This window comes from Microcaecilia unicolor, chromosome 6 (genome assembly GCF_901765095.1).
Source record: "Microcaecilia unicolor chromosome 6, aMicUni1.1, whole genome shotgun sequence".
Taxonomy (NCBI): domain Eukaryota; kingdom Metazoa; phylum Chordata; class Amphibia; order Gymnophiona; family Siphonopidae; genus Microcaecilia; species Microcaecilia unicolor.
This window is the reverse complement of record NC_044036.1, coordinates 301587887-301613517: the sequence shown is the minus strand read 5'-3', so window position 1 is coordinate 301613517 and position 25631 is coordinate 301587887. Positions and strand designations below refer to the sequence as shown.

At 43.4% G+C, this 25631-nt stretch overlaps 1 protein-coding gene across 2 annotated transcripts; it reads right to left on the bottom strand.

The window, feature by feature from the left end:
- Positions 1-1730: 1730 nt before the first annotated feature.
- Positions 1731-25331, bottom strand: LOC115473246 (ketosamine-3-kinase-like). 2 transcript variants are annotated; one of them, XM_030208037.1, is made up of 7 exons: positions 25102-25188; positions 22151-22251; positions 18203-18354; positions 16361-16452; positions 14814-14896; positions 5690-5812; positions 1731-2967 (listed from the first exon to the last, which is right to left on the bottom strand). In XM_030208037.1, exons 3-7 carry the CDS (start codon positions 18343-18345, stop codon positions 2629-2631), a joined length of 780 nt encoding a protein of 259 aa, XP_030063897.1. In that variant the 5' UTR covers positions 18346-18354; positions 22151-22251; positions 25102-25188; the 3' UTR covers positions 1731-2628. The 2 variants fall into 2 exon arrangements, with proteins under 2 accessions (XP_030063897.1, XP_030063896.1); XM_030208036.1 differs by lacking the exon at positions 22151-22251 and having other exon boundaries at positions 1732-2967; positions 25102-25331.
- Between the last annotated feature and the right edge of the window lie 300 nt (positions 25332-25631).

Here is a 25631-nt window from a genome sequence, read left to right as displayed (position 1 = left end):
TCATGGGCAGCATTACGTGATGTACATTTTTTTTTGTAATAACAGATAGCAAATGATTCCCTTGTGCCGGCAAGAAAACACCATGAATTAAACCCACTTTACAAGTGACTAGTTCAAGACCAAACCTGTCTTTGGTCTCATCTGTGATTTTGCTGAGTTGGAGAGTGGGAAGGTGGAACTGCTGGTTTGTGAAAGAGTGGAGAGCTGCTGAGTGGTATGAAACCTTTGTTTTTCACCCCCATCTGAATCTTTTGACCCTATTTCCTGCCTTGCCTCAGTGTCTCACCTCCTTAAGTCCTTGCCCACACCTGCAAGTCCCTCAGCCCCCCCCCCCCCAAGTCCCTTGCTTTGTATCTCGCCCCCTTCCCCCACCAAACCCTTACTGTCCCCAAACCCCCACACCTCTCATTCAAACCCCTTACCTGTTTGTCTCATCTCTCATTATTCCTCTGTTCGCCCACTCCCAGCTTGTCACTGTGTTTTGTGTTGATGTTGTTTGTGAGGGATAAACTTTTTTTTTAATAGCTCATACATGAAAACATTTTCGTCTAAAAAAAGCTGTTTGTGCATCTTCCTAAGCCCTCAGCCATGCTGGTTGTGGGCAAGGTAGCATGCTGAAGAGAGTAAGCTTTAGTCTGAGCTCTACCCAGGAACACCAGTTGGTTGGTACCACACTGGTGTTCAGTACGAGACAACAAACGTTTACTAAGATTAGCTGTATGCAGTCTGGCAAATGGGTACGAGTCTGAAGGGTAGTGGGGGGGGGGGGGGGGTATATGGGACTGGACTCCTGCTGCTAACTGGTTGGCAAAGACATGGCAATGCTTAAGGTGAGCCAAATGTGGCAGACACCAGTAGCTGCTGCTGCTTTCCTGGGGGTGGCAGTGCAAATGTCTATCCTCTTTGTGAAGGGACACTGTGATGGGAACTTTGTTCCAGGCTGCTCCGAGTCTGGTGCAGACTGGAGACACAAGCAGCTCTCAGCCTTGTACTCACAGAGTGCATGCAGACGAAAACACATAAAGCTGGCTACTGTGTGCACATGCGCAAACACTCACATATGTATACTAGTAAAAAAGACCCGTTTCTCTGAGCAATGAAACGGGCGCTAGCAAGGTTTACCTGCGGCAGCGTCGGGAGGGCGCAGGTGGGTTTTTTGTTTTTGGGAGGGTGGCAGCTTCGGGGTCCCGGCGGATCAGGTGCTCGGACGGCACTCCTCTCCCTGCGTAGCTCGGTGTTTGTCGCTGTGCGTCGGGGGGGGGGGGGGGGGTGGAGGCCCTGCGTAGGCCGGTGTTTCTCGCAGTGCGTGGGGGTGGATCAGGTGTTCAGACGGCACTCCTCCCCCTGCATAGCTCGGTGTTTGTCGCTGTGCGTCGAGGGGGGGGTGGAGGCCCTGCGTAGGCCGGTTTCTCGCAGTGTGTCGGGGGGGTAGCGTCGGAGGGCGGTGGACCTGGCGATTGGCTGAGTGTCATAGCCCCGCCCTCCACGTCATCATGTTGTGACGCAAGGGCGGGGCAGACACTCATGGGATCTTGCAACTACAAATTTACATTTAGAATGTTGGGGTTGTGAATTATGTGGATGGGGCGTGGCTGAGGGCGGGTCTATGAGTGCGAGTGAGTGGTGCTGACAGTCTAGAAGACTACAGGGCTTCAGTGTTTCCCTGCCACACAGTGAAGGTCAGAACGTTGGAGGTGAGAATTATTTATAAGATATGTTTCACTAAGAAAACCACTAAGCATATTCTGACAGAAACCTGCTCAAACTCAAAATTCCGGATGCCTGAACACTCCAGTGATTAAACGTTGGTGCATGGCTCAGTTGAAAAGGAGTTTCCGCCCCAAATGAGGCAACAGCTGGAACTGCACTGTTACATTAAATAATACTGTTCACCTTATAAAAAGTGAAAAAAAAAATTTTACACGAAAAGCTTATCAATAGGACAGCTAAGCAAACGGGAAATTTCTCACATCGAGAGTATGGCTCTGAAACATTTTCTGTTTCTGAGAAAGAACCACTGTGGCTAGTAGGAGTTCTGGTATCTTCAGCCTTTTATTCCAGGACAGAGAACACAGACCACCAAAGGCCTGATCCAGTGATTCTGCTGAAGTGAAAAGCCAGCAACAAACTGCTTAATAAAGTGAGAAACAAAAATACATTTACAACTGTACTGCATGCTTACCGGAAGTACTAATTTAAACCAATATAGCAATGTAGTTAGACATGGGTAGCATGGAATCTTGCTACTCTTTGGGGTTCTGCCAGGTACTTGTGATCCGGATTGGCCATTGCTGGAAGCAGGGCACTGGGCTCGATAGATCATCAGTCTGACCCAGTATGGATATTCTTATGTTAGTTTTGGACCTTTCCCATGAAAATAACTGGGGTCAAATATAATCTGATGAACAAAAAGCCACTCTAGTTACAAGCTTAGTTATTCAAGTAAGACTGGATTCTTGTGGAGATTAACAAGGATCTTCTCTTATTACTAAGCTGTAGTAATCAGAAAAATGTACATCACAAATGATTATATTCATGTTATATATTATAGGTGCAATTATTTTTCATGAAGTGTATTTCTGAGGTGCAGTGACGCACCCTGCTTATGAGAAAGACTTCCTTGTAAAGTTATTTTACAAGGTTTCTCATAATACTCAATGAAGACCCTCTGTATCCAGATCCAAAGTGATTCCAGTGGTTCATGTAATGAAAGAGCTGGTAGAGCTTAAGACGTTTCTCAAAACCTGGTGCTTTTGGGATTTTGCTGTGGTAGGCAGAGTAGAAAGTACTTCCAAACCCACCAAACATCCCTGCAATCCCTAGCTCATATTCAGAATGGCCATAGAAGGAAGCTGGGTCAAAGATGATAGGGTTAGTGTCATCCTCAGCTACATTCCCTCCCCAGAGGTCTCCATGTAGAAGCGCTGGAACAATCTCCATATCCTTGAACATCTCAGGGATTTTCAACTGGAAAAACAAGAATAAGTGACCAATGATTTTTCTGCACTCAAGAATTCTGGATCTTACGCAATGATATGATACACATACCATTTGTATCTCCAAGTTTCTCTCACTGATTGTATTTTATGTTTACATTTGGTCATTTTACTATTGAAATGTTAACACAATGTAAGTTGTTATGTCAAGCTATACCTATTGTACACTGCCTTGGGTGAATCTCTGCATAAAAGAAATAGATATAAACAGCTTTAAACAAAATTTACAATTTTACAAGCCAAAAATAAGTTTTTTAAAAACGTCTTGTGAACAAAAAACATGAGCTTTGGACCCAAGTGACTGGTGAGAGTGCTCCTCTTGAAGGCACTCTTTACTACCACTGGGAGCATCCACAAACAGCAACAGAAGAAGAATAAGTGATACCAGAAAAGTCACCTGTTTCTAACAACTAGGACAGCTGTATGAATTCACTATTCTGGCACACAATGGATGAACCCTACCAGTAAAGCCACCTTCATATAAGGCCAACTCACCTGCTGCTTGGGTCTGAAACTTTATCAGTCAGGGAGTTTACCTTCATTTGCCTTCCAGAATTCAGCTTATTTTAAAACTACGGATTATGGTCCTTTTAGTAGGTTATGTTAAATAGTGCACCAAAAATGAATACATTCCATTTTCCTACTGAATTATACAGTGCTCTGTGGAAGCAGTTTCAGCTAATTGCAAATTATTCTACCATTTCTCTAATTTCACTTTCATTCTACAACCTACAGGACCAGAAGCAAATCTGTGTCTATGAGCAATAGAGATACTGTACTACCTGCTGTTTGGGTTTGGTGCTCCACCACAGACAACCCAGACATATGAGATACTATTTTTCCACCAGCAGATGGAGACAGAGCAAAGATTTCGCAGAGAAGCCTCTCCTTTCATTTATGCAACCACTACCGTTACTAGTTAACATTTAAATAGTGCCATAAGTTGTAAAGGTGCGGTACAGATACAAAAAAAAGCAGCCTCTGCTTGATAGAGCTTACAGTCTAGTCACAATACAAGACAAATAAGAGGTGAAAAATGAGGGAAATGGGAACAACTGACCCAATGTTTGGAATTATTTGCTCTGGAGAAAAAGCATAGGGGAAGGCTAGCACTGGAGAAAGTAAGATTAGGGAATAAGAGAAGGAATAAGTGTTCACCTATGGTGATTTTACTTCCAGGTAAACGCCCACAACCCTGTACTGAAGTTTTATATTGCGTTCTCCACCCTCTAAAAATCCAGATGGAACAGATGGGACTCAGTGAGACAACTTAGCATCTCACAGAGCTTCTGTGCTTGTATGATGCTTTCTTTAATTCAGATAGTACCCTTGTCACCATCACCTCCACTGAGAAGCTGTTAAATGCATCAACCTCCCTTTCCATAAAGAGATTACTCTTGAGTCTACACCTTTTCACTCTCATCCTATGCCCTCTCATTCCAGAGCTTTCTTTCAATGAAAGGAGACTGTGGGAGGAGCCAGCATTCATAGTGCACTGGTCCCCCTCACATGCCAGGACACCAACCGGGCACCCTAGGGGGCACTGCAGTGGACTTCATAAATTGCTCCCAGGCTCCCTTACCTTGGGTGCTGAGCCCCCCAACCCCTCCCCAAAACCCACTACCCACAACTGTACAACACTACCATAGCCCTAAGGGGTGAAGGGGCACCTACATGTGGGTACAGTGGGTTTGTGATGGATTTTGAAGGGCTCACATTTACCAGCACAAGTGTAACAGGTAGGGGGGATGGGTCTGGGTCCGCCTGCCTGAAGTGCACTACACCCACTAAAACTCCTCCAGGAACCTGCATATTGCTGTCAGGGAGCTGAGTATGACATTTGAGGCTGGCATAGAGGCTGGAAAAAAATATTTTAAAGGTTTTTTTTTTAAGGTTGGGAGAGGGTTAGTGACCACTGGGGGAGTAAAGGGAGGTCATCCCCGATTCCCTCCGGTGGTCATCTGGTCAGTTTGGGCACCTTTCTGAGGCTTGGTTGTAAGAAAAAATGGACCAAGTAAAGTCGCCCAAGTGCTCGTCAGGGACGCCCTTCTTTTTTCCATTATCGGTCAAGGACGCCCATGTGTTAGGCACACCCCAGTCCCGCCTTCTCTATGCTTCCGACATGCCCCCGTGAACTTTGGTCGTCCCCGCGACGGAAAGCAGTTGAGGACACCCAAAATTGGCTTTCGATTATGCCAATTTGGGCGACCCTGGGAGAAGGACGCCCATCTCCCGATTTGTGTCGAAAGATGGGCGCCCTTCTCTTTTGAAAATAAGCCTGTAAGTGTCCAGAGCCTGCACATGGTAAATAAGATAAGCATGGCCGGGGGGGGGGGGGGGGGGGGGGGGGGGGTAGTACCAATAACCAAGGAAGCACCATGCTTACAGTGATAGCAGTGCCACCAGGCTCACAGTACAGTGCTGAGCATCTTGCCCCCTTGGACAGGAAGTTGGAGGGTATGGGATACAGCATCACTAGAGCATAGGGCTGTGCAGGAAGGCCCCATGCTATCTAGGCTTTTACCTGGACGAAAGATAGTGGTGGCAGCAAGCACCGGGGGGGGGGGGGGGGGGAAAGTGGGAGGAAGTGCTTACAAGTTGCAAGGGACACTGGCAACCTTAGCTCCATGATTATGTCAATTCATCAGTTCCTTAAAAAGGTCTTAAACGTAACAGTACACTGTTCCTCTTACCTGAAGCTGAGACCAAAGCTCCCGTGCTTCTCGATCTCCTGAGCCCTTCTCAATCATCTCCATCTGTGGCTGTATCCTCTGCCTGGCATAAAAAGTGACCCAGTCACTCTGCCAATCATTCACCTGAAGGAGGAGGACTACACTTTAAAAAATATATATTTTCAGCAGTTTAAACAATATCACGAAAAAAATACAATAGTCATGTCAGACCAGCCTGCCATTCAATAGAAACCATATTATAAGAGAAATGATAAGCTCATTTCCTTGGGAAAGCTGGGAAGAAGTGACATGTTTTAAAATTCTGGAATTTTCTTTGAGTGGTTTAAGTGAAGTTGCTGTAAGATAATCAACCATGATCCTAACTTTCAAGGGAAGCCAAGATCAGGATGAACACAGAAAAAGGAATCTCATAAATGAGGGAGAAGCAGTATGCTATCAAATTCTTAAGCTGTTATGAGATTCTGATCTGGAATTGAGATTAAAGTAGAGCTTGAATGATGCACACCACCGGAACTGTGAATTTGAACCCAACAACACAGAACTGCTTCTTGTGAACTCTGCCCCCATGGGACCACTTGTAATTACTTTCTGTAAATAAACATATTAGTTTGGAACAACACTTTTATGAGTGTCTGCATTTATACCAGTGTCGTGAGTAACCCTGTTCACGGTACTGCCATCCTGCCTACCAAGTGCTTTCAGAAAGATATTTTGAAACATGGAGGTATAAGAATCTACCTTGTGCAGCGCTGCGTATGCCTTGTAGCGCTATAGAAATGCTAAATAGTAGTAGTAGTAGTAGTAACAGCATTTTCATGTCTTTCAATTGTATAGTTCCTTTTCTAGAATGGGCTTGTGCTTTATCCCAAGTCAGAATATGGTTAAAGTGACTGATGTGTGTGCTATTGTAACAGGGGGATATAAAATCCATCTCCATTAGAAGTCACATATAACAGTAAAAGAAGAGAGAACCCACTCTAGTGGCATAAGTTCAAATTACATAACAATTGTCATGTAATCCCCACTGAATCTCCTATGGATGTAACCTAGCTCTATACTCTCCGCGAGACAACCCATAGACTCGCACTGTTCTGTCGAATTGTTAACTTGCTCGATACCTTGTGACTGCCCCTTTGTTCTATATAAACTACACTGAACCTACCAAAAGGTGGGAAAATGCGGGATGCAATAAATAAATAAATTGAGGACCCACTTCTGAATTTCAGAAAGGCCTTCCAGAGCATGATTGGGGCCAACCTCAGAAGACCCAGTGGCCCTCTTCCCCCATGAATACGCTGCAATGCAGCAGCTACTTCAGTAGAATTTATAGTGCTAACTTTTTTTTTTTATTTGCCACACATTCAAGCAAACATTAGCGCATGGCCAAATATTCAGATGACTGACAAGGCCCTTTTTATAGGTACGCACTAGAAATGGGCTTAGCGTCAGGGAAAGTCCCGCATTAGGGTGTGCTAAGCCCATTTGTAAATGCAGCTTAGTAAAAGGGCCCCATAATGTTATCTGTTTTAATAAATACCTCTAATTAGTAGTTTGTTTTTAGATTTGTTAATATGGTTTGTTCCTCTGTAAATGTTATAAAGTCCTTTTTATTTAAAAATATGTCATTTCTGATGTTGCCAAATTTACAAAGAAATGAAGACGACAATTTCTTTTGATGCGTCCCAGGTTTTTGGCCCTGGGAGGGTTGTTTTTCTTAAAATTTTCTTGTAAATGCGTAGTGACATATCAATCGTGTACTAATATTTATTTTGATCCTTCACAATTAACATTATTTCTGAGTGATAAGATTGTAGCTACTGGCCAAGGTGTTTCTACTAGGATAGAGGAACCTCAACTGTGATTGGTCAGCTTTTCTCGTAAAGTATATATATTTTCTTTTCTCTAGGGTATATTTCTTGGAATTAATGTTTTAAAATTTCTTCTTATTGATCATCTCTTGTCCCTCCTTTAGTAGTGGACTGGTTTGGTTATCAAATGGTTGAATTTCCTTTGCATATTATGCTTTTGAATACTGCATTATTGATGACTGATTTTCTGTTTCAATAATATTTTACTTGGATTAAATTTGAAATTTTAATTTTAAAAAAAGTGTAATTTCTCATCATCTTGAAGGATAAGGCACATTGAGGGGCCTTTTTACAGAAGTGCAGTACCTTTTTGCACTTACCGTGCTTTATAAGCATAAACTAACACATCTTCTGGAGTTAATGCACTGAAATGTTTCTTTTACCACACAGCGTGGACGCACTTTACACTTCTTCTTAAGGAGGCGGTAAGTGTATCTGTGCTAACTGCATAAGTGATAGCACACAGTAAAATATCATATGTTAATTGCAGTGTGCAGTCCAAGCCCACTCTTCAACCAGAAGCTGCCCAGATACCACCCACTCACACAGAAGGTAGTTAATATGCAAATCAGTGAACGTTGTCATGCTGATACATTAACTGCTTAACACATTTTATATAGAGGGCCCCTGAAATAAATGAACAATTAAACACTCATAAATATGATATTTGTTTTTTCTTTAAAAGACAAAATTTGTACCTTAGGAAAGTCTGAACATTCAAATACTATATACTGAACTTGAGACAGCCTCGCATGAGGTGAAACAGCAGCTGCGTTGGAAATTCTGGAACCCATAGGTCAAATAACACGTACAGATATAAGACTGGATGAAATGGAAACCTGAACAGTGGGATTTTAATGTTAGTTTATTGCATATGGAACTATATGATAGATTTTTATTTCTGTATTAAATTAATTTACCAATTCTGTGTTACAAAGTAAAAGATCCAAGGTGAGTGTTATCAAGAAAGCCAGCCACTCAATACCTCATATGCGTAAAAAAGGCAAAGGAAAAAAAAAAAAAGACTTCAGTGACTGCTACCAGCCAAAACTGTACTGGAGAGCCTTACACAGAGCACATCACTAGTCAGAAAAAAACTTGCCATAATAATCACTTTCCACTTTTCAAATATTGCATTTATCAAACAATCCCTCAGTGTTTAAACAAAAATAACATCAGTTTTGAATCTTGCAAGCGCACATCTTTTTAAACCAGGGATCAAATGATTATTTTCTCCTCCATCAGAAGAAGTATTCAAATTTGACCTCACAGCACACAAGCAGATAATAAAACAAAAAAACCAGACTAGATGAAAATTTCTGTTAACAAACTCATGACAAATACATTGCAAGCGTGCAAAAATCTTACCAGTAGCTGTTAACATACTGAGGCACTGCTACGGAACATTTTCAAAATGGCACTGGCTTGAAATGCAATGCCTAAGGTTCCAAACACAGAAAACGTCACAGAAAAACCTTACAATTGATGTAGTTATTTAGCCACATAGGTTCTAATGCTGTTCCAGCTTTAAAAGTTGCTTGTCCCTATCCCTACCCTTTCTGGCCACTGGAACATGATCAGTAACAAACCAGTCTTCTTACGGTATAAACTTGACCGGTTTTCGTTAATCCGAACTTTAAACATGCTGGTAGATTTTCCAATATAGATTCTGTTGTATGACCATTTTATGTTATACTAGTAAAAAAGGCCCGTTTCTGACACAAATGAAACGGGCGCTAGCAAGGTTTTCCTCGGAGTGTGTATGTTTGGGAGAGTGTATGTGAGAGTGACTGTTTGAGAGTCAGAGTGAAAGTGTGAGTGTGTGAGAGAGTGAGTCTGGGTGTGAGTGTGTTTGTGAGAGAGTGTGTGTGTGTGAGAATGAGAGTGTGTGCAAGTGTGTATGTGAGACACAGTGTGAGAGAGAGTGTGTGTGTGTGGGCGAGAGAGAGAGTGTGTGTGAGACACAGATTCTCTGTGAGAGTGAGTGTATGAGACCAAGCGAGTGTGTGAGTGACTGTGTGGCACATAGAGAGTGAATGTGATACAGTGTGAGACAGAGTGTGTGAGAGTGAGAGTCAGAAAGACATTGTATATGAGAGAGAGAGTGTGAGCCCTGCCCTCCCAATCCATGCCCATCTGTCCCCTGCCCCCTCCATTAATCCTTTTCCAGCAGTTCCCCTCTCTCCCTGAGCCCTGCCCTCCCAATCCATGCCCATCCATGCTCCTCTGTCACCTGTCCCCTCCATTCATCCCTATCCAGCAATTCCCCTCTCTCCCTGAGGCCTGCCCTGCAATCCATATCCATCCATGCCCATCTGTCCCCTCCATTCATCCCTATCCAGCAATTCCCCTCTCTCCATGAGCCCTGCCCTCCCAATCCATGCCCATCCATGCTCCTCTGTCCCCTGCCCCCTCCATTCATCCCTTTCCAGCAATTCCCCTCTCTCCCGGAGCCCTGCCCTCCCAATCCATGCCCATCCATGTTCCTCTGTCACCTGCCCCCTCCATTCATCCCTATCCAGCAATTCCCCTCTCTCCCTGAGCCCTGCCCTGCAATCCATATCCATCCATGCCCATCTGTCCCCTCCATTCATCCTTATCCAGCAATTCCCCTCTCCCTGAGTCCTGCCCTTCCAATCCATGCCCATCCATGCTCCTCTGTCACCTGGCCCCTCCATTCATCCCTATCCAGCAATTCCCCTCTCTCCCTGAGGCCTGCCCTGCAATCCATATCCATCCATGCCCATCTGTCCCCTCCATTCATCCCTATCCAGCAATTCCCCTCTCTCCCTGAGCCCTGCCCTCCCAATCCATGCCCATCCATGCTCCTCTGTCCCCTGCCCCCTCCATTCATCCCTATCCAGCAATTCCCCTCTCTCCCTGAGGCCTGGCCTGCAATCCATATCCATCCATGCCCATCTGTCCCCTCCATTCATCCCTATCCAGCAATTCCCCTCTCCCTGAGTCCTGCCCTTTCAATCCATGCCCATCCATGCTCCTCTGTCACCTGGCCCCTCCATTCATCCCTATCCAGCAATTCCCCTCTCTCCCTGAGGCCTGCCCTGCAATCCATATCCATCCATGCCCATCTGTCCCCTCCATTCATCCCTATCCAGCAATTCCCCTCTCTCCCTGAGTCCTGCCCTCCCAATCCATGCCCATCCATGCTCCTCTGTCCCCTGCCCCCTCCATTCATCCCTTTCCAGCAATTCCCCTCTCTCCCTGAGCCCTGCCCTCCCAATCCAAGCCCATCCATGCTCCTCTGTCCCCTGCCGCCTCCATTCATCCTTTTCCAGCAAGTCCCCTCTCTCCCTTCCATGACCCCCCCTCGCATCCATGCTCTTCTCTCTCCCATGTCCCAGCCTGGGCCGCCCTCTTTCCCCCCCCTTCGCATCCATGCCCCCCCCTTCGCATCCATGCTGTCGTTTCTCCCCTGCCCTCCCGCTCCCATTGTTCTTCTTTACTGGCCACCCTCTTCTCTCCCCCCAACATCCCTTTTTGTTTTTTTTCTTCTTTTTAAATTTACCTCCATGGTGGTTCCGGCAGCGAAGCGTCAGGGAAGGAGGCGGCGCTCCCGACGTCTAGCTTTCCCTTCGCTGTGTTCCGCCTTCTTTTGACGTCATCCTTGACGTCAGAAGAAGGCGGAACACAGCAAAGGGAAGGCTAGACGTCGGGAGCGCCGCCTCCTTCCCTGATGCTTCGCTGCTGGATTTGTTTTTTTTTTTTTTTCCGCCCTCGACGTCATGACGTTTGACGCGAGGGCGGGGCAGAGACTGCTGGCTGGCTTGAAGGCTTCACACCACGAATCCACGAACCCTTCAGCCTAGGAGTGACGTCAGATGGCTTCAGAACGTTGTCCTCAGAACGTTGAGGGTGCGTTTTATTATATTAGATCACAAAAGAGGAACACCAGTTAGTGGCATAATGCAACCGATATATTTTATTGTCAGCATGGTTAATAAATTCAGTACATTCCACAGTACGTTCACATGACTTACATTTGGCACAGAAGGTGGTCCTTGATTACTGTTATTACTAGAATATAAAAGTTCCTTGAGATTTCTGTTATGCAAGAAGGCCAATTTATTTATTTAGATTTTTTTGCTCACACCTTTTTCAGTAGTAGCTCAAGGTGAGTTACATTCAGGTACTCTGGATATTTCTCTGTCCCAGGAGGGCTCACAATCTAAGTATGTACCTGAGGCAATGGAGGGTTAAGTGACTTGCCCAAGATCACAAGGAGCAGCAGTGGGATTTAAACCGGCCACCTCTGGATTGCAAGACCAGTGCTCTAACCACTAGGCCACTCCTCCACTCTAGTGTCCAGAAATGCAGGATGTGCTTGAATAATCCTCTGATGTTGATTATTAATACTTGCAGCAACATTGCTTCCAGCTATGAAATGCATTACACAGGTCCACAACGATACAACCTGCCCCACACCTCAAATTCCACCGCCCCCCCAGGTTTTTCTGTGTCTTGCCTCTGTATGATCAATTTTGAAAACACCTGGCTTTATGAATATCATGATAAAAGGAAGATCATTTGCTGGTTTCGTTTTATAGATAACATCTTTGTTCTCTGGTCTGGTGATGTTACCTCTTTCCAACTTTTTGTGAATTGGCTTAATGGATGTAACCCACATATCAGATTTTCTTCTCAATGTTCCTGGACGGAGATATCTTTTCTTGATGTTACAGTGATCCAAAAAAGCTCATCTTTCAGAACCAAAGTACATACTAAAAAGTACAGACAGAAACACTCTTACAGTTTAATAGCAGTCATACTTTGCATCTTAAAGAAAGTTTACCACACTCTCAGATGTTGCAGTTTCGCAACTTTTGTTCTAATATAAAAGACTTTTAAGAAACATTCCAAACAGTTTATGGCCCGAATTGAGAATTGGGGTTATCTGGAAAAATTGCTGTGTTGGGCTTATACTAGAGCCAAGTATTTGTTGTATCCTCAGAATGCTGATAAAAAGGATCCAAATGTTTGGACCTGTGTGATGTGTTTCATGGCTGGAAGCAATGTTACTGCAAGGATTATTAAGCAACACTGGAGGATTATTCAGGCACATCCTGTATTTCGGGACACTACACTTCAATTGGAATTCTCGCATAGCAGAAATCTCAATAACAGCGATTGAGGACCACCTTCTAGCTCATACAAAATGTGGCAAATGTTAAGTCATGTGAACATATTGTAGAATGTACTGAATTTGTTAACCCTGCTGACAATAAAATATATTGGTTGCATTATGCCACTAACTGGGATTCCTCTTATGTTGTACACCTTATAAAATGTTCATGTAACAGACTGTATATTGGAAAAACTACCAGAATGTTTAAAGTCTGAATTAATGAACACTGGTCAAGTTTACAAAGTAAGAAAATGAATGCTCCATTAGTTCCACATTGTATACAATGTCTCACACCTGTGATGGCAAACTGGTTTGTTACTGATCATGTTCCAGTGGCCAGAAAAAGTGGGGACAGGGACAAGCAACCTTTAAGGCTGGAACAGCATTGGATCTACAGACAATAGTTTAGAACCTATGGGACTGAATACCTACATTGACTGGAAGGATTTTCCGTGACATTTTCTGTCCTTGTTTTTTGATTGGGGTTTGGAACCTTCAGTGTTGTATTTCAAGCCGGTGCCTCAGTATCTTAACAGCTACCAGTAAGGTTTTTGCACAGTTGTAATGTTTTTTGCCATCAGTTTATCATCACAAATTTTCATCTATTCTGTTTTTTTGTGGGGTTTTTTCATTATCTGCTTGTGGGCTGAGGTCAATTTTGAATACTTCTTCTGATGGAGGAGAAAATAATCATTTGAGCCCTGGTTTAAAAAGATAAGTGTGCTTGCAAGATTCAAAACTGCTGATAAGTTCATTTTTCTATGGGCACTGTGGGATTATTTGATATATGCAATATTTGAAAAGTGGAAAGTGATTATTATGGCAATTTTTTTCTGACTAGTGATGTGCTCTATGTAAGGCTCTCCAGTACAGTTTTGGATGGTAGCAGTTACTGAAGTCTTTTTTTCCTTTGACTTTTTTATGCATATGAGATATTGAATGGCTGGCTTTCTTGATTACACTCAACTTGGATCTTTTACTTTGTAACATTTTGTGAATTTTGGCCATTTTTTGGGTTGGTGTCCAATTCTAGGTTATATATACTTTTTGTTCTCATAAAAGAGTTGAATGAGCACATTGTACTACTAACTTAAGGAAAACAAGTTTCTGAAATGTGAACTTATGGTGAGCTTCATCATAAGTCAAAAAACCTATGAAGAAGCTCACCAGAAGTTCACATTTCAGAAACTTGTTTAAGCTGTGAATTCTGGATAGCGAAGCTTTCACAGATAAAATAAAAAAGTGAATGCGGAGCTCTGAAGTCTTTTTCCTCTGCAACTATAATGCAGTATAACCGCACTTTAGAGAGTTTAGTTTGCTTTATAGTACCTAGAATTGTATTCTTCAGTAAGCACCAGGTGAATATTGAACTACTAACTTAAGACAATTTGATAACTTTGCAGGATATGTTTTTTTTAATTAGTTAAGTATGCAGATTATCATGGCTCCCCAAAACATGGCTATGTCAAGCGCAGCACTAACAATGCTGTATTCTTTTCTGTCCCTGCTAGTTCCTCAGTGTATCTCAATTAACACACATTGAACTACTACTAAAAAAGAAATGAACTAAATCCAGATATTTTACATTATATATGTATTTCAGAGCTTCTAAGCTCAGTACGGTCCTGCCTATACCAAGGCTTGGCCCCCCCATGAGCCTTTATTCAGTATTACAGGATTTTCTTCCATTTTTCTTCCTTTATTCTCTGCCCTCAGTAACTCTGCTATTGCAGCAAAAACATTTGCAGGGGACCAGGAAACAGAGTTCTCTTCCTGCCTGACTTTCAAACTAAGCAAAGTAACTACCTTAACCACATACAGCCACTGTGTGCAAATCCACCTCACGAATATTCACTGCCAAGATCTTGAAAAGCAGAGCCATCTCCTGACCTGGAATTATCATCCCTGACACAGCCCATTCTTTTTCATGTCTATGGATAAAGATGCATTACTTTATCCTTGTTCTGACTTATAGCCTGACATCCTGGTATACACAGGTTCTGATTTGCTCTCCAAATATTCAACTAAGGCCCAGCTATAACATTTTAAGTAGTCAGAGTATCCTGGCTTAGTTTCTTCCCATCAGAAGGTGTTGACAGTCTCCAGAACCTACCTGAGGGAGGTAGCCACAGCAGGTGACAACAGAAAACCCAAACTTGTCTATGAACTTGGGTTCCGACTGTCCCGCACCTTTACCTTATAAAACAAAATCGATATCATAGATTAAACCATCAGAGAAAGGAGAACAGGATTAACGTAATACATCATTCCAGTGCTAAGCACTTTGTAAAATTCAGCTTTCGGACTTACATCAGAATAGAATGGGAAGTTCAGGGTATGCTCTTTCTGAAGCTGGTCTAACCAACTAAAAGGGTAACATTGTCTTTCATTGAGTGGTGTCACCCAGTACAGAAAACTCATCATGAGCACTGCATCCATGGCCACTGTCAGGAAGCAGAACAAAGTAGAAAACCAAATGAGCCTGAGGAAACAGGAAGGGTGAGAGGAAGGGGGGGACAGGAAAGGTAAGGTGAATGAGGGAGGCTAGAGGAGGATAAGAGAAACCTGAGAACAGAGGAATGTGGGAGGTCAGTAAGAATGAGAATAGGGAAAGAAATGTATAGATGATGGACCAAAGAGAAAAAATACAGAAAGATACATGAAGAAATGGGTGGAGGACTAGGTTTATGATGAGAGAGAGAGAGAAAGAGAGAGAGAGAGAGAGAGGATGGAATTAAGAATGGCAAAGTCTTGAAAGGACAAACTACCCCCACTTTTCTCCCCACTTCCATTCATGTAGGACGGTGAAAGGGGGTGCGGAAAGGAAGGGAGAGGTCAGAAAATGGGAGAAGGGAATGAGAGAGGATGAAGGAAGAGTCAAAGTGTTTTGCAGGTGAAAAAAAAAACACTAAGAAGCGTCAGTCAGAGAAAGGGTGGTAGGACTTAGTAGGATGGGGAGAGAGAAGCTGGGTCCGAAGAAGTACAGGAAGAGACCACCAGTTTTTACCCCATTTAAGCCTAGCTCTAGCCCTGACTTCAACAGCTGTGCTGTGGTCTACCCAACCTTCCAATCAAGATCATGCTACCAGAAGGATAAAGTTTCACTGCTGTCCCCATAAGACAGCCTCAGCTGGTCTGTAACTGGGAAGAGAAAAAGAGAGAAACAAAGAGCCAAGGGCCGAAAGTATAACAAGAAGTGAGGGGGGGAGAGGGACAAGACACTACAAAATATTTTCTATAATTCTTGCTCCTGACCCCTACTTAGAGCTTAGAACACCATTTTTTTCCAAAACAAAACTTAATCACGGTGATTCTTGCTGGTATTGTTCCTGTTCTAGTGTTCTAGACCTCTGTCTGACTCAAAGATCCATTATTCATAGACTGTTGGCATCCTCACTTTATATTGGATACTCTGCCAAGATGATTAGGGCAGTAGTAATATTCTTATATAGGAAGTGGTATAATTCATTTACTATAAAGAACCTACACATTTTATATTTTTAAAGAATGAGAGACAGAGTGCTTTTATAAAGTTATGAAGAAATATTTTTTGCACTCTGCGGTGCAATGGTCCAGCTGCCAATCCCCTTACTATATGAAAAATAAGGGGCATGGGTCTATTGATTAACACAAGACAGCAGACTAAGGACTAAACATTACCAACAGTGCTTCCTTCCTTTTTCAACTTCTCTCCAAGCCTCTGGTTGTGAAGATGCAGATCTGCTAACTTTTCTCCAAGCTGTGCAGAGTACCTGGAGCCAAAAAAGAAATCAATTCATTACTTGCCCTCTACATTGGAAGCTGGGTGGGGGGGGGGGTAAATCTGGTGGGCAAGGAACGATGACGACTTTGCATAAACTGGTGAAATAAGACTAAAGGGTCAGACAAAGGGAAAGAAAACTAGCCAGCTGAATCCTCTTCTACCAGTGAGCATCCCAGTTCCTGCTCCAGCTGTTCAGATTCAACCTTTCCTGTATTCCTACCAGTACTGGCCGAGCCTGGCAAAGAGCCGGGGACACCTGCCTCTCGAAAGGACAAGTGGCTCGATCATAGTGGCTAGGGACTGCAGTAGTGTTTGTAGTGCTGCCTTTTCATAGGTAGGGTTGATGCACTGTAATCCTGGAGTCTGTGCCATTATAATATAGTAAGCCTGCAATATAGCTTTTGAGTTTCAGTATTTTGGAAGTGGAATGAGTGTATAAAAATGAACAAACCCATGCGTAAAGCAGAGAAGGAAGAAAGCAGATGCGCTGGGAGAACTAAAACTACGTGACACAAGAAAAGGGGAAAGTGCTAGTTAGTACAATACAAGTTGCTGGCCCACACTGCAATAAACGAGGGGGGAAGGCTTAGTGCAATGAGGAGGGACGGGAAGGAGTAAGAAGTGAGAGCGAGTAGGGGAAGTACAGGAAGGAGTAATACTGGGAAATGTAAATGTATGTGTTGGAGTTTTCTCTCACAAATGTCCATGCCAACATTTTGACATCCCCAACCCCCCACCACCACACACACAACTATACATAAGATGTTTCCTCACAAACGTGCAAACCCTGACACCAACTCCCTTACCCCACCCCAGTCACTATCCATTCCATCCCAAACATTCCAACTGATACGAGTCTACATACACACATCTCATACCACTCACAGGTATAATTTGTGTACAACTCCAGTCAAAACCCACAGACCTCATTTGACTTCCTTCTGCCTTACCCACTGAACCCGGGTACTCTATTGAGACAAACTTTTCAATATTTCATTCCACCAAGTCCTCCACACAGACAAGCTTGGGTCTGCCAACAGAGGAAGGGAAAACGTGCCATTGTGTCACACATGGAGATCAATTCTATTAAGGAACAACTACATTTAAGTGTCTATTTTGGAGCCTATTATATAAAGGACAGTAGGTGCCATTTTTCCTCTATAGAATACAACAATAACCAGGCATATAACCTGGTGTATACGTTCTTGCCTAGATTTGTGAAACACACATATAAATGTGCGCCATAATGCCCATGTTCCACCCAACAAAATACGTTGAAAAATGCAGAGTTAGGAAGTAATTTATACTATTTATTGAAAGCTCGAGTCTTCTTGGGGAAGAGAAGGATATAAATGTAAATATGATATTTGTACAGCTTTTCAGATAAATAAATTAGAAACTACAGGAAAAATAGTAGTAAGTACTTTTGTAATCAAAATTTAAAACTGAAGGCCAGTCCAGTGATACTCTGTGCGGTCAGAGAACTAGTGTTCAGTTCCCATGGAAGGGGCTGCAACTGACTTCGGGGAAGATTTTTATCCCTCTTTAAAATCAATGCACCTTTAAGTTTAAAAATTACCTAAGCCGCACTGAGCCTGCCATGAGTGGGAAAGCGCAGGGTACAAATTATAAAAAAAAGTATTTAATGATAGGAATGAAAAGAAGAAATCGGTGTTCTCCCTATACACAGAGTACTTGCTACAGATGAGAAGCAAGGCAAAGATGGGACCTCTTGATACCTGTTTAAGCTCTTCATTTCCATGTGCTCCATGACAAATGCTGAGCCACCTCCTGGCAGGTCTATCACTTTAATGGGTTTTGGCACTCTCACAGTGTTCGTTTGCAAGACAGATTCCAGACTGGCCATTTCTCCCTCAAACATCCTTCTGGCCTATCAAAAATCAGAGTACCTGTATCAAGATTCTAACAGCCTCAACCCAATTAAGACAACTTCAGCCATCAGTAAATGGAATCCATAGTGTCATCCTTTTTTGAATATTAAGACCTACAGGTCATAGTAACATACTAAATGATGGACAATAAAATCAAAATATCTTAGCAAGTCTGTCTAGATGAGATTTGTTCAGTTTGGGATGATATGCATACGAATTCCTATATGCTACCCAAAAGCAGTTCCTCCTTCCTCGGGTCTTTATTTGACCTCTCATCCTTTCTCCTACCTTTACCCTCCATATCACTCCCAAAAATGCTCATACTGTTCAAGTGATAGCTCCACTACCTCTGCAAATGGATGGCCCTACCATCTTCATCCTTCCTTCTTAAGAGACCAATACCTAGAGCCAGAGGTTCTCAATCTAGTACTTAGAGGACACACTGCCAGTCCAGGTTTGAGGATATCCACAATGAATATGCCTGAGACAAATCTACTTAGAGGCAGTACATACTAATTTCTCTTAGGCATATTGTTTTTTTTTTTTTCTAGAAAGGTAGGTACTGGTACTTACACATCTGGGGGACTTCTTCAGAATTTAAAGAGAATTTCCCCTCCCTGCAGAGTTTTGTCAGGCATCAGGATCAAAAGCAGAAGCTGTAGGGTTTCTCAACCATTAGTTCTTGCAGCACCCGGAACAGTTCATAAGTTCAGGCACTGCACAGTTCTTAGTGTGTATGTGCCTCACAGTGCCTGTAGCCTGATGCTATTCTCATGAGAATGAGAACAGCACAGGTTCCACGTGGATCAAACACAGAGCTGTGTGGCACCTGAAAGCACAAGCTGTTCTGGACACTGCATGAAGACTGTAGGATTAGGAGCCTTGTGGATTTTACTCTATTTGACCCAAACAACTAGCTGCTTTGATTGGGAACAAGGAGGGGGGGGGGGAGAAGATGAGAAGCGCAAACTCAGTCTACTTGTGGGGAGGGGGTGGGGCAGGCTCAATAACTAACTGGTTGGGAGGCGGGGAAAGTGCTGAGTACACTTATACGGTCTGTGCCAGAGCTGGTGGTGGGAGGCGGGGCTGGTGGTTGGGAGGCGGGGATAGTGCTGGGCAGACTTATACGGTCTGTGCCAGAGCCGGTGGTGGGAGTCGGGACTGGTTGGGAGGCGGGGATAGTGCTGGGCAGACTTATACGGTCTGTGCCCTGAAAAGGACAGGTACAAATCAAGGTAAGGTATACACATATGAGTTTATCTTGTTGGGCAGACTGGATGGACCATGCAGGTCTTTTTCTGCCATCATCTACTATGTTAATTCATGGAGCTTGAGAGGAGCTCTGAATTGCCACCAGCACTGACTTCTTGAAACTGCTGCCATTTCTAACCACTAAGTAAAATTCACAAAAACCAAGATCTCTAGTTATGGTGTATTTCACTGTACACCTAAAATTCTAAAAAAATTGAGAAATAATTTGAAGTTGCACATGCATCTTGCTGTACACTATTCTATAAACATCCATGTGCAAATCTTTTAGCATGCAACTCAAAAGAGGCATGGGCAGATCGGAGCATTTGCTAAAGACGCGTGCAGTATTACTGTATACCAGGGATCTACATTCTTCACTTACGAGCCAGGATTTACTGCAGCTTTCAGTTGGTATAAATCCTCACACAAAACTCGGCTCTAAGCGCTATTCTATAAATGGAAACCAACTTAGAACTTGCAAATTTTTTTTAGCACCGAATTTTGAGCACCATTTACTGAATCTAGTCCTTAGCATGTCTGCATTCTGCATAAGAATTACAAGTATAGTATGCAAATTACCTCACTATCACATAAATCAAATATCGAGCTTGCACTGAACTCCACAAACTGCGTTATTTGTGGGAAAACAATGCCAGCTCAAAGCTCTGACCAGGAGCACTGAGCCACTAACACACAGCCAAAGCTCCCAGGTATTTTCTTAAGGGGGATGGCGCTGTACAAAACTGAACAGTACTGCTCCCACGCTCACCTCTTCCAACTGCTGGTGGTCTAGGGGCTCTGGAGAAGCAATGATCTACAATCACTCCTGCCCCTTGTGTCGCTGGGTGTAAAATGGTGATGGCAACTCCTAGTGGTAGTCTAGCAGTAGTACTGCTAGGGGTCAAGCTGCTATTATGAACCTGGTGCCACTGGGGAGTGCTCCTGCCCTCGACCTAGACAAGCAAGGACTGATAGAGGCAGATTTAGCTTGGGGGGGGGGGGAGAGAGAGGTTACTATTCAGATTTGCCCACCTCCAACTCCTTTAAGAAAGGTTCCCCAGGTGCATTAGAGGCCCTATGCTCCCAGAGCTATGAATGCTACTTATGTGGTTGATTGCAAGATGCATTATTCATTTACCACTTCCCCCGAGTGTCTAACCTACAGTACCACAGGTTAGTGATTTCCGTGGTAAACTAAGCTGCAGTAAAATTCCCCCTAAAAGGCACTACTAAATAAGCAGCTCTTACCTGACTTCTTAAAGGTTGTAAACTACCTTCTTAGCTCACAGAACCCATGATGGTCCTATAAATGTAGGGCTAGGAAGGAACACAGCTTCTGCCTAGTTTCAATCTTCTGTCCCAAATCTATAGGCCAGCACCCCCATTTCTGCTCCAGCCCCTCCCTGCCAATGCAGCACACACAGAAAAAGAGAGGACTGACTTAAGTCAACACTTTGGCCCCCTTCTCTGTCTTCACTGATGTTTTGGTCTTAACCATGGTTCCTTCATGCAGGTCATCCCACCCATCTTGTAAGCACCATGTATCACTGCTGTTTAAGGTTAGCACCACCGTGACCCTAAACAGTGGTATGACTGTATCAGGCCTCTAAGAAAACAATTTACATGTACTACCTTTCTCCTGGAGGAATTCTGCACATATTTTAATTTTAGCATATTGTATGAAAATAATACAGTACTACTACTGTCAGATTATAAGGTATACTTATCATACCTTATACTATGAGTTTATCTTGTTGGGCAAACTGGATAGACTGTACAGGTCTTTATCTGCCGTCATCTACTATGTTATTTATTTATCGAGTCTTGCTATACCACTATCCCCAGCAAGTACTTCACAGCGGTTTACAATAAAAACAACATAGAACATGTAGAAAAAGAACTACAATTTTTGATAGGAAAGAAAAGATAACCACGCATTCAACTGAAACACAAGACAAGACGATAGTTTAGAGACAAAAAGCCTGTATATCACTTCCCCACTAAATACACACAGCAATCTCTCCTACCCAATTCTTCCCCCATCAATGTTATCTCTCTTGGCTCATCTTCAACCTCCTTCCATTTTAACTCCTTACCTTTCCTCAACACCAAACCATATTCCACTTATTCGGTCTCCCCCAAGTCATAGCCCCCTACTCTCACCCCATCTCCCTTTCCACACGCCCCCCAGCTCTTCCCCTCACCATCCCCCTTTCCACACGCCTCCCAGCTCTTCCCCTCACCATCTCATCTTCCCTTCCACACACACCCCCTACCCTCATCCCGAGCTCTTGCCCCCCATCTCCCCTTCCACACATCCCCATACTTTGTCACCAGCTCTTTCCACCCATCCCTCCCCATTCCATCTCCTCTAGCTCATCTTCACTTCCACACACATCCCCTCTATTGTGTATGTCTGTGTGGGGGAGAGAGAGATGGGGACATCTGCTACCTCCATCTCCCCTTTCACATACATCCCTTTACCCAGTTTTCCCTAGCCCTCATCTTTTCTCCAGCTTTCACATAGGTCCTCATCCATTTTACCTTAGCCCCTTGTTCCCCCAGGAAGTACTTTCCCCAGCATCTCTTCCACTACTCTTGTTTCCAACAGTGGCCAATCCAGGTCACAAATACCTGGCAAAATCCTAAACGAGTAAAAACAGATTTTATGCTGCTTATCCCAGGAATAAGCAGTGGGTTTTTCAAAGTCCATCTTAACAACGGTTTATGGACTTTTCTTTTAGGAACTTTGCCAAACTCTTTTTTTTAAACCTGCTAAGCTAAATGCTTTTACCACATTCTCTGGCAACAAATTCCAGAGTTTCAATTACATGCTGAGTGAAGAAATCTTTCTCCGATATTCTAAATTGACTACTTGGTAGCTTCATTCCATGCCCCTGAGTCCTTGTATTTTGTTGTGAATATCCTGAAAACCCGACTGGTGTGTTTCGGAGGGGGGGGGGGGGGGTCTCCCCCACCCACACAAATCAAACTAATTCTGACAACCAGTCTGGTTATATATACAGCATTTACACATGAAACTGTTGTGTGGACAGTTGTGTGTGGTGCTTCAAAGAAAACACATCAGCTGTTCCCTTGCAGGCAGTGTATAGTAATGTTACTTAGACAAAGCAAAATAAGCATTAATTAACTGCATACTGTGCTTTGGGTGCTATGGTAATATTAATGCATTACCATAGCACCCAAAGCACAGTATGCAGTTATTATGTAGGTGCCACCGGCAAGTATATAACATACAGCACTTTTACTGAGGCTCTACAGATGCAGCACTGCAGACAGTACTGGTTACCAGAGTACTGCAGGTACAGCATTTAGTATGTAGTAATCTTATGGAGCTTCTGAATAGTACAAAGTAGACAATTCCAATCAGTTTCCTGCTGCACACACACACACTATAATTATTATTTGTTTGGGGGGGGGGGGGGGGTTGCCAGCAAAAAACAGGAGCTGGAAACATACAGCAGCAAAGATTTGATCTCTTTTCTTGGTCTCCTGTGCTATCGTCTCCAGCCTGCAAAAGGAGTCAGAAGCATATCTCCCAGTAGAATATAGGACTGTTTATAAAGTTTTGACACTTGTGTACAAAGCAGTTTTTTGAACTGTACTGCTATATTTGTCACAGGCTATACAGTTGTATAGACCAACAAGAGCATTAAGATCTAATACGATGGTTCTCAAACCTGGTCCCGGAGGCACCCCAGCCAGTCAGGTTTTCAGGATATTCACAATGAATATTCTTGAGAGATGTGCATGCAATACTCTCTCATGAATATTTATTATGGATATCCTGAAAACCTGAATGGCTGGGATGTCTCCAGGAATAGGTTTGTGAACCACTGATCTATTGACTTATGTCAAATTGTTGTGACATCATTGGTAAACATCTATTATGCAGAGATAAGAGATGCTGTATTTTCTATTAAGGGACCAGTGTTATGGAATAAATTATCTGGTTATTTACATTTGAGTACAACTTTGCAGAAGTTTAAAAAAAAGCAATGAAAACATTTTTTTCAGGCCTTTCCTACTGAGTAATGACATATCGAGTTGTGATTTCATTGATATGGAGTAAACGATTGGCTATTTATGATTAAGTATAAGATTGCAGCAGTCTAACCCCCCCCCCCCCCGTTTATAAGCTGCGCTAGCAGCTGTCGATGCGGTAATGCCGATACAGGGGGGGGGGGGGGTACGTTTTATGATATATGTGGTTTGGGTATAATGGTTATGTATGTTTTAAATTGTAAACCACTAGGTTTAAGCAGGAATACATTTTTAAATAAATTCTCACCTGCATCTGCTTTCTGAAGTTGGACATGTTCTAAGCAAATAGACATTTTTTTTTTAAAAGGGAAAGTAAGATACTTTTTTACTGGACTAAATACATTTTTTATTAGCTTTCCAAAGCTCAGAGTAGGCCAATGTACATGAAATATACAAGTATTCCAAAGACAGTCTCAAGGGAACTCATTCTTCTACCCTCACCTTTCCCCTGAAGACTATCATAGGAATGTTTTTAGGTGTCACATATTTTGCTCATATTGTCCTGACCTGAGGAAGAAGGTCCTGTTTTGGAAAGTTAACCACAAAAATGTATTAAAAAGGTTTAAATGAATTAAAAAGGTTTAAGTTTTTATTTTTTGTTTGTTTCTTCAATGGATTACTTTTAAAGTGGTCTAACAGGGCACCTGCACTACTTTATCCAAAGTGGGCATGGTCACTCTCTTGCAAAACCATGGGGAGGTGTGGTTCCAAGTTCAAAAGGAAGCTGGCATTGTCAGTCCCATTCCTCTTACTGGGATCCACTCTATTATTCCTAAAATAGGGTCCACAAAGGATCCAGCTTCAGCTTTTACTTATGCGCTTGGACTTGGCTGGGGCTCCAACTTGCCTTACTTTATTCCAGATCATCTGACTGCCCTGGCCATGTCTCCCATCTTGGGCATTTTTTTTTTATTAGTATGGAAGTTGGATTCGGGGGTCTCCTCCAGACCCAGCTTCATTGCTGAAAAGTTGGATGCAGAGGCGGCTCCCAGATCCAATGTTAAGGGGAAAAAAAATTCAGTTCCTAGGAAAGGTAAATCCCACCGGAGCAGAGCAAGGCAGAGACGGAGCCAGAGTGTCAAAAGGATCCTGGACAGACCGAGGCAGCACAGTCTGAAACAGCAGCAGATCAGGGCACAGCACATGCAAGTTGGAGCCCCAAGTCCTAATCTGGGCAGCATACAATAAAAGCCAGATCCTCAGAGGACCCGGCTATAGTAGGTCAAGAGTGGGTCCTCCGGCTTTTACTTGAACTAGAAACACTGCGCTATTCCTAAAAGTCGGCGAGTGCAGCAGAGAGCCTGCAATTCTGCTCCTGCAGAGCCTCGGTACATGGAGCACTCTTTCCATTAGTTACAAGCTGCAGAGACTTAAAAAGTCCCGGCTCATTTCACTACGGAACAACGTTCGCCAAGGCCGCCGCTACGCACCTCGGGCTTGTGGTTTCTTTTGACGAAGACACTATCACTGTCGGTGCGATAGCTTTGCCCTTGGCTGATACAACCACCTCCTGAGTGCCCTGTGGCTGCCAGGACCGAAGTACCCAACGCCTCTCGAAGCAGCGACTCCATACCGGTGTTACCAGACCACCTGACCCGGTAAAGAAAACAAACAGCAGCACGCTTTTCCGACGTACGGAAAAAGAAGAGTAGAGGGCGGAGCCAAAAAGCGTGAAAGAAAAGGAAAAGGCGGGACCCAAGGAGGTTAGATTGAGAACAGGAGTCAGCATGACGTCTAAACGTTGAAGGCGGCTCAGCCCTGCCTTCCCTCCTTGTAGTAGCCGTCATCCCCGTACACCCAAAACAAAGCAACCCAGTCTATCAGGTGCTGCATCTACGTTGTCGTTCTTTATTGTTGGTAGCATTTTTATTTAATCTCACTTATATTTTTAAACATGCCGGCTTGTGCAGCATATACAGATGTACACAGAGGAAATATCGGTGCGTACATCAAAAGAAAA

Bases quoted from the DNA above. Each gene is read 5' to 3' on its own strand.
- LOC115473246 (XM_030208036.1), bottom strand. From the start codon at position 25,242: ATGGAGTCGCTGCTTCGAGAGGCGTTGGGTACTTCGGTCCTGGCAGCC. The intron at 18,355-25,101 runs GTGCGTAGCGGC...GATTTTTGATAG, and splicing joins AAAGAAACCACAAGCCCGAG to GCCAGAAGGATGTTTGAGGG. The intron at 2,968-5,689 runs GTAAGAGGAACA...TTGTTTTTCCAG, and splicing joins AGCTTTGGTCTCAGCTTCAG to TTGAAAATCCCTGAGATGTT.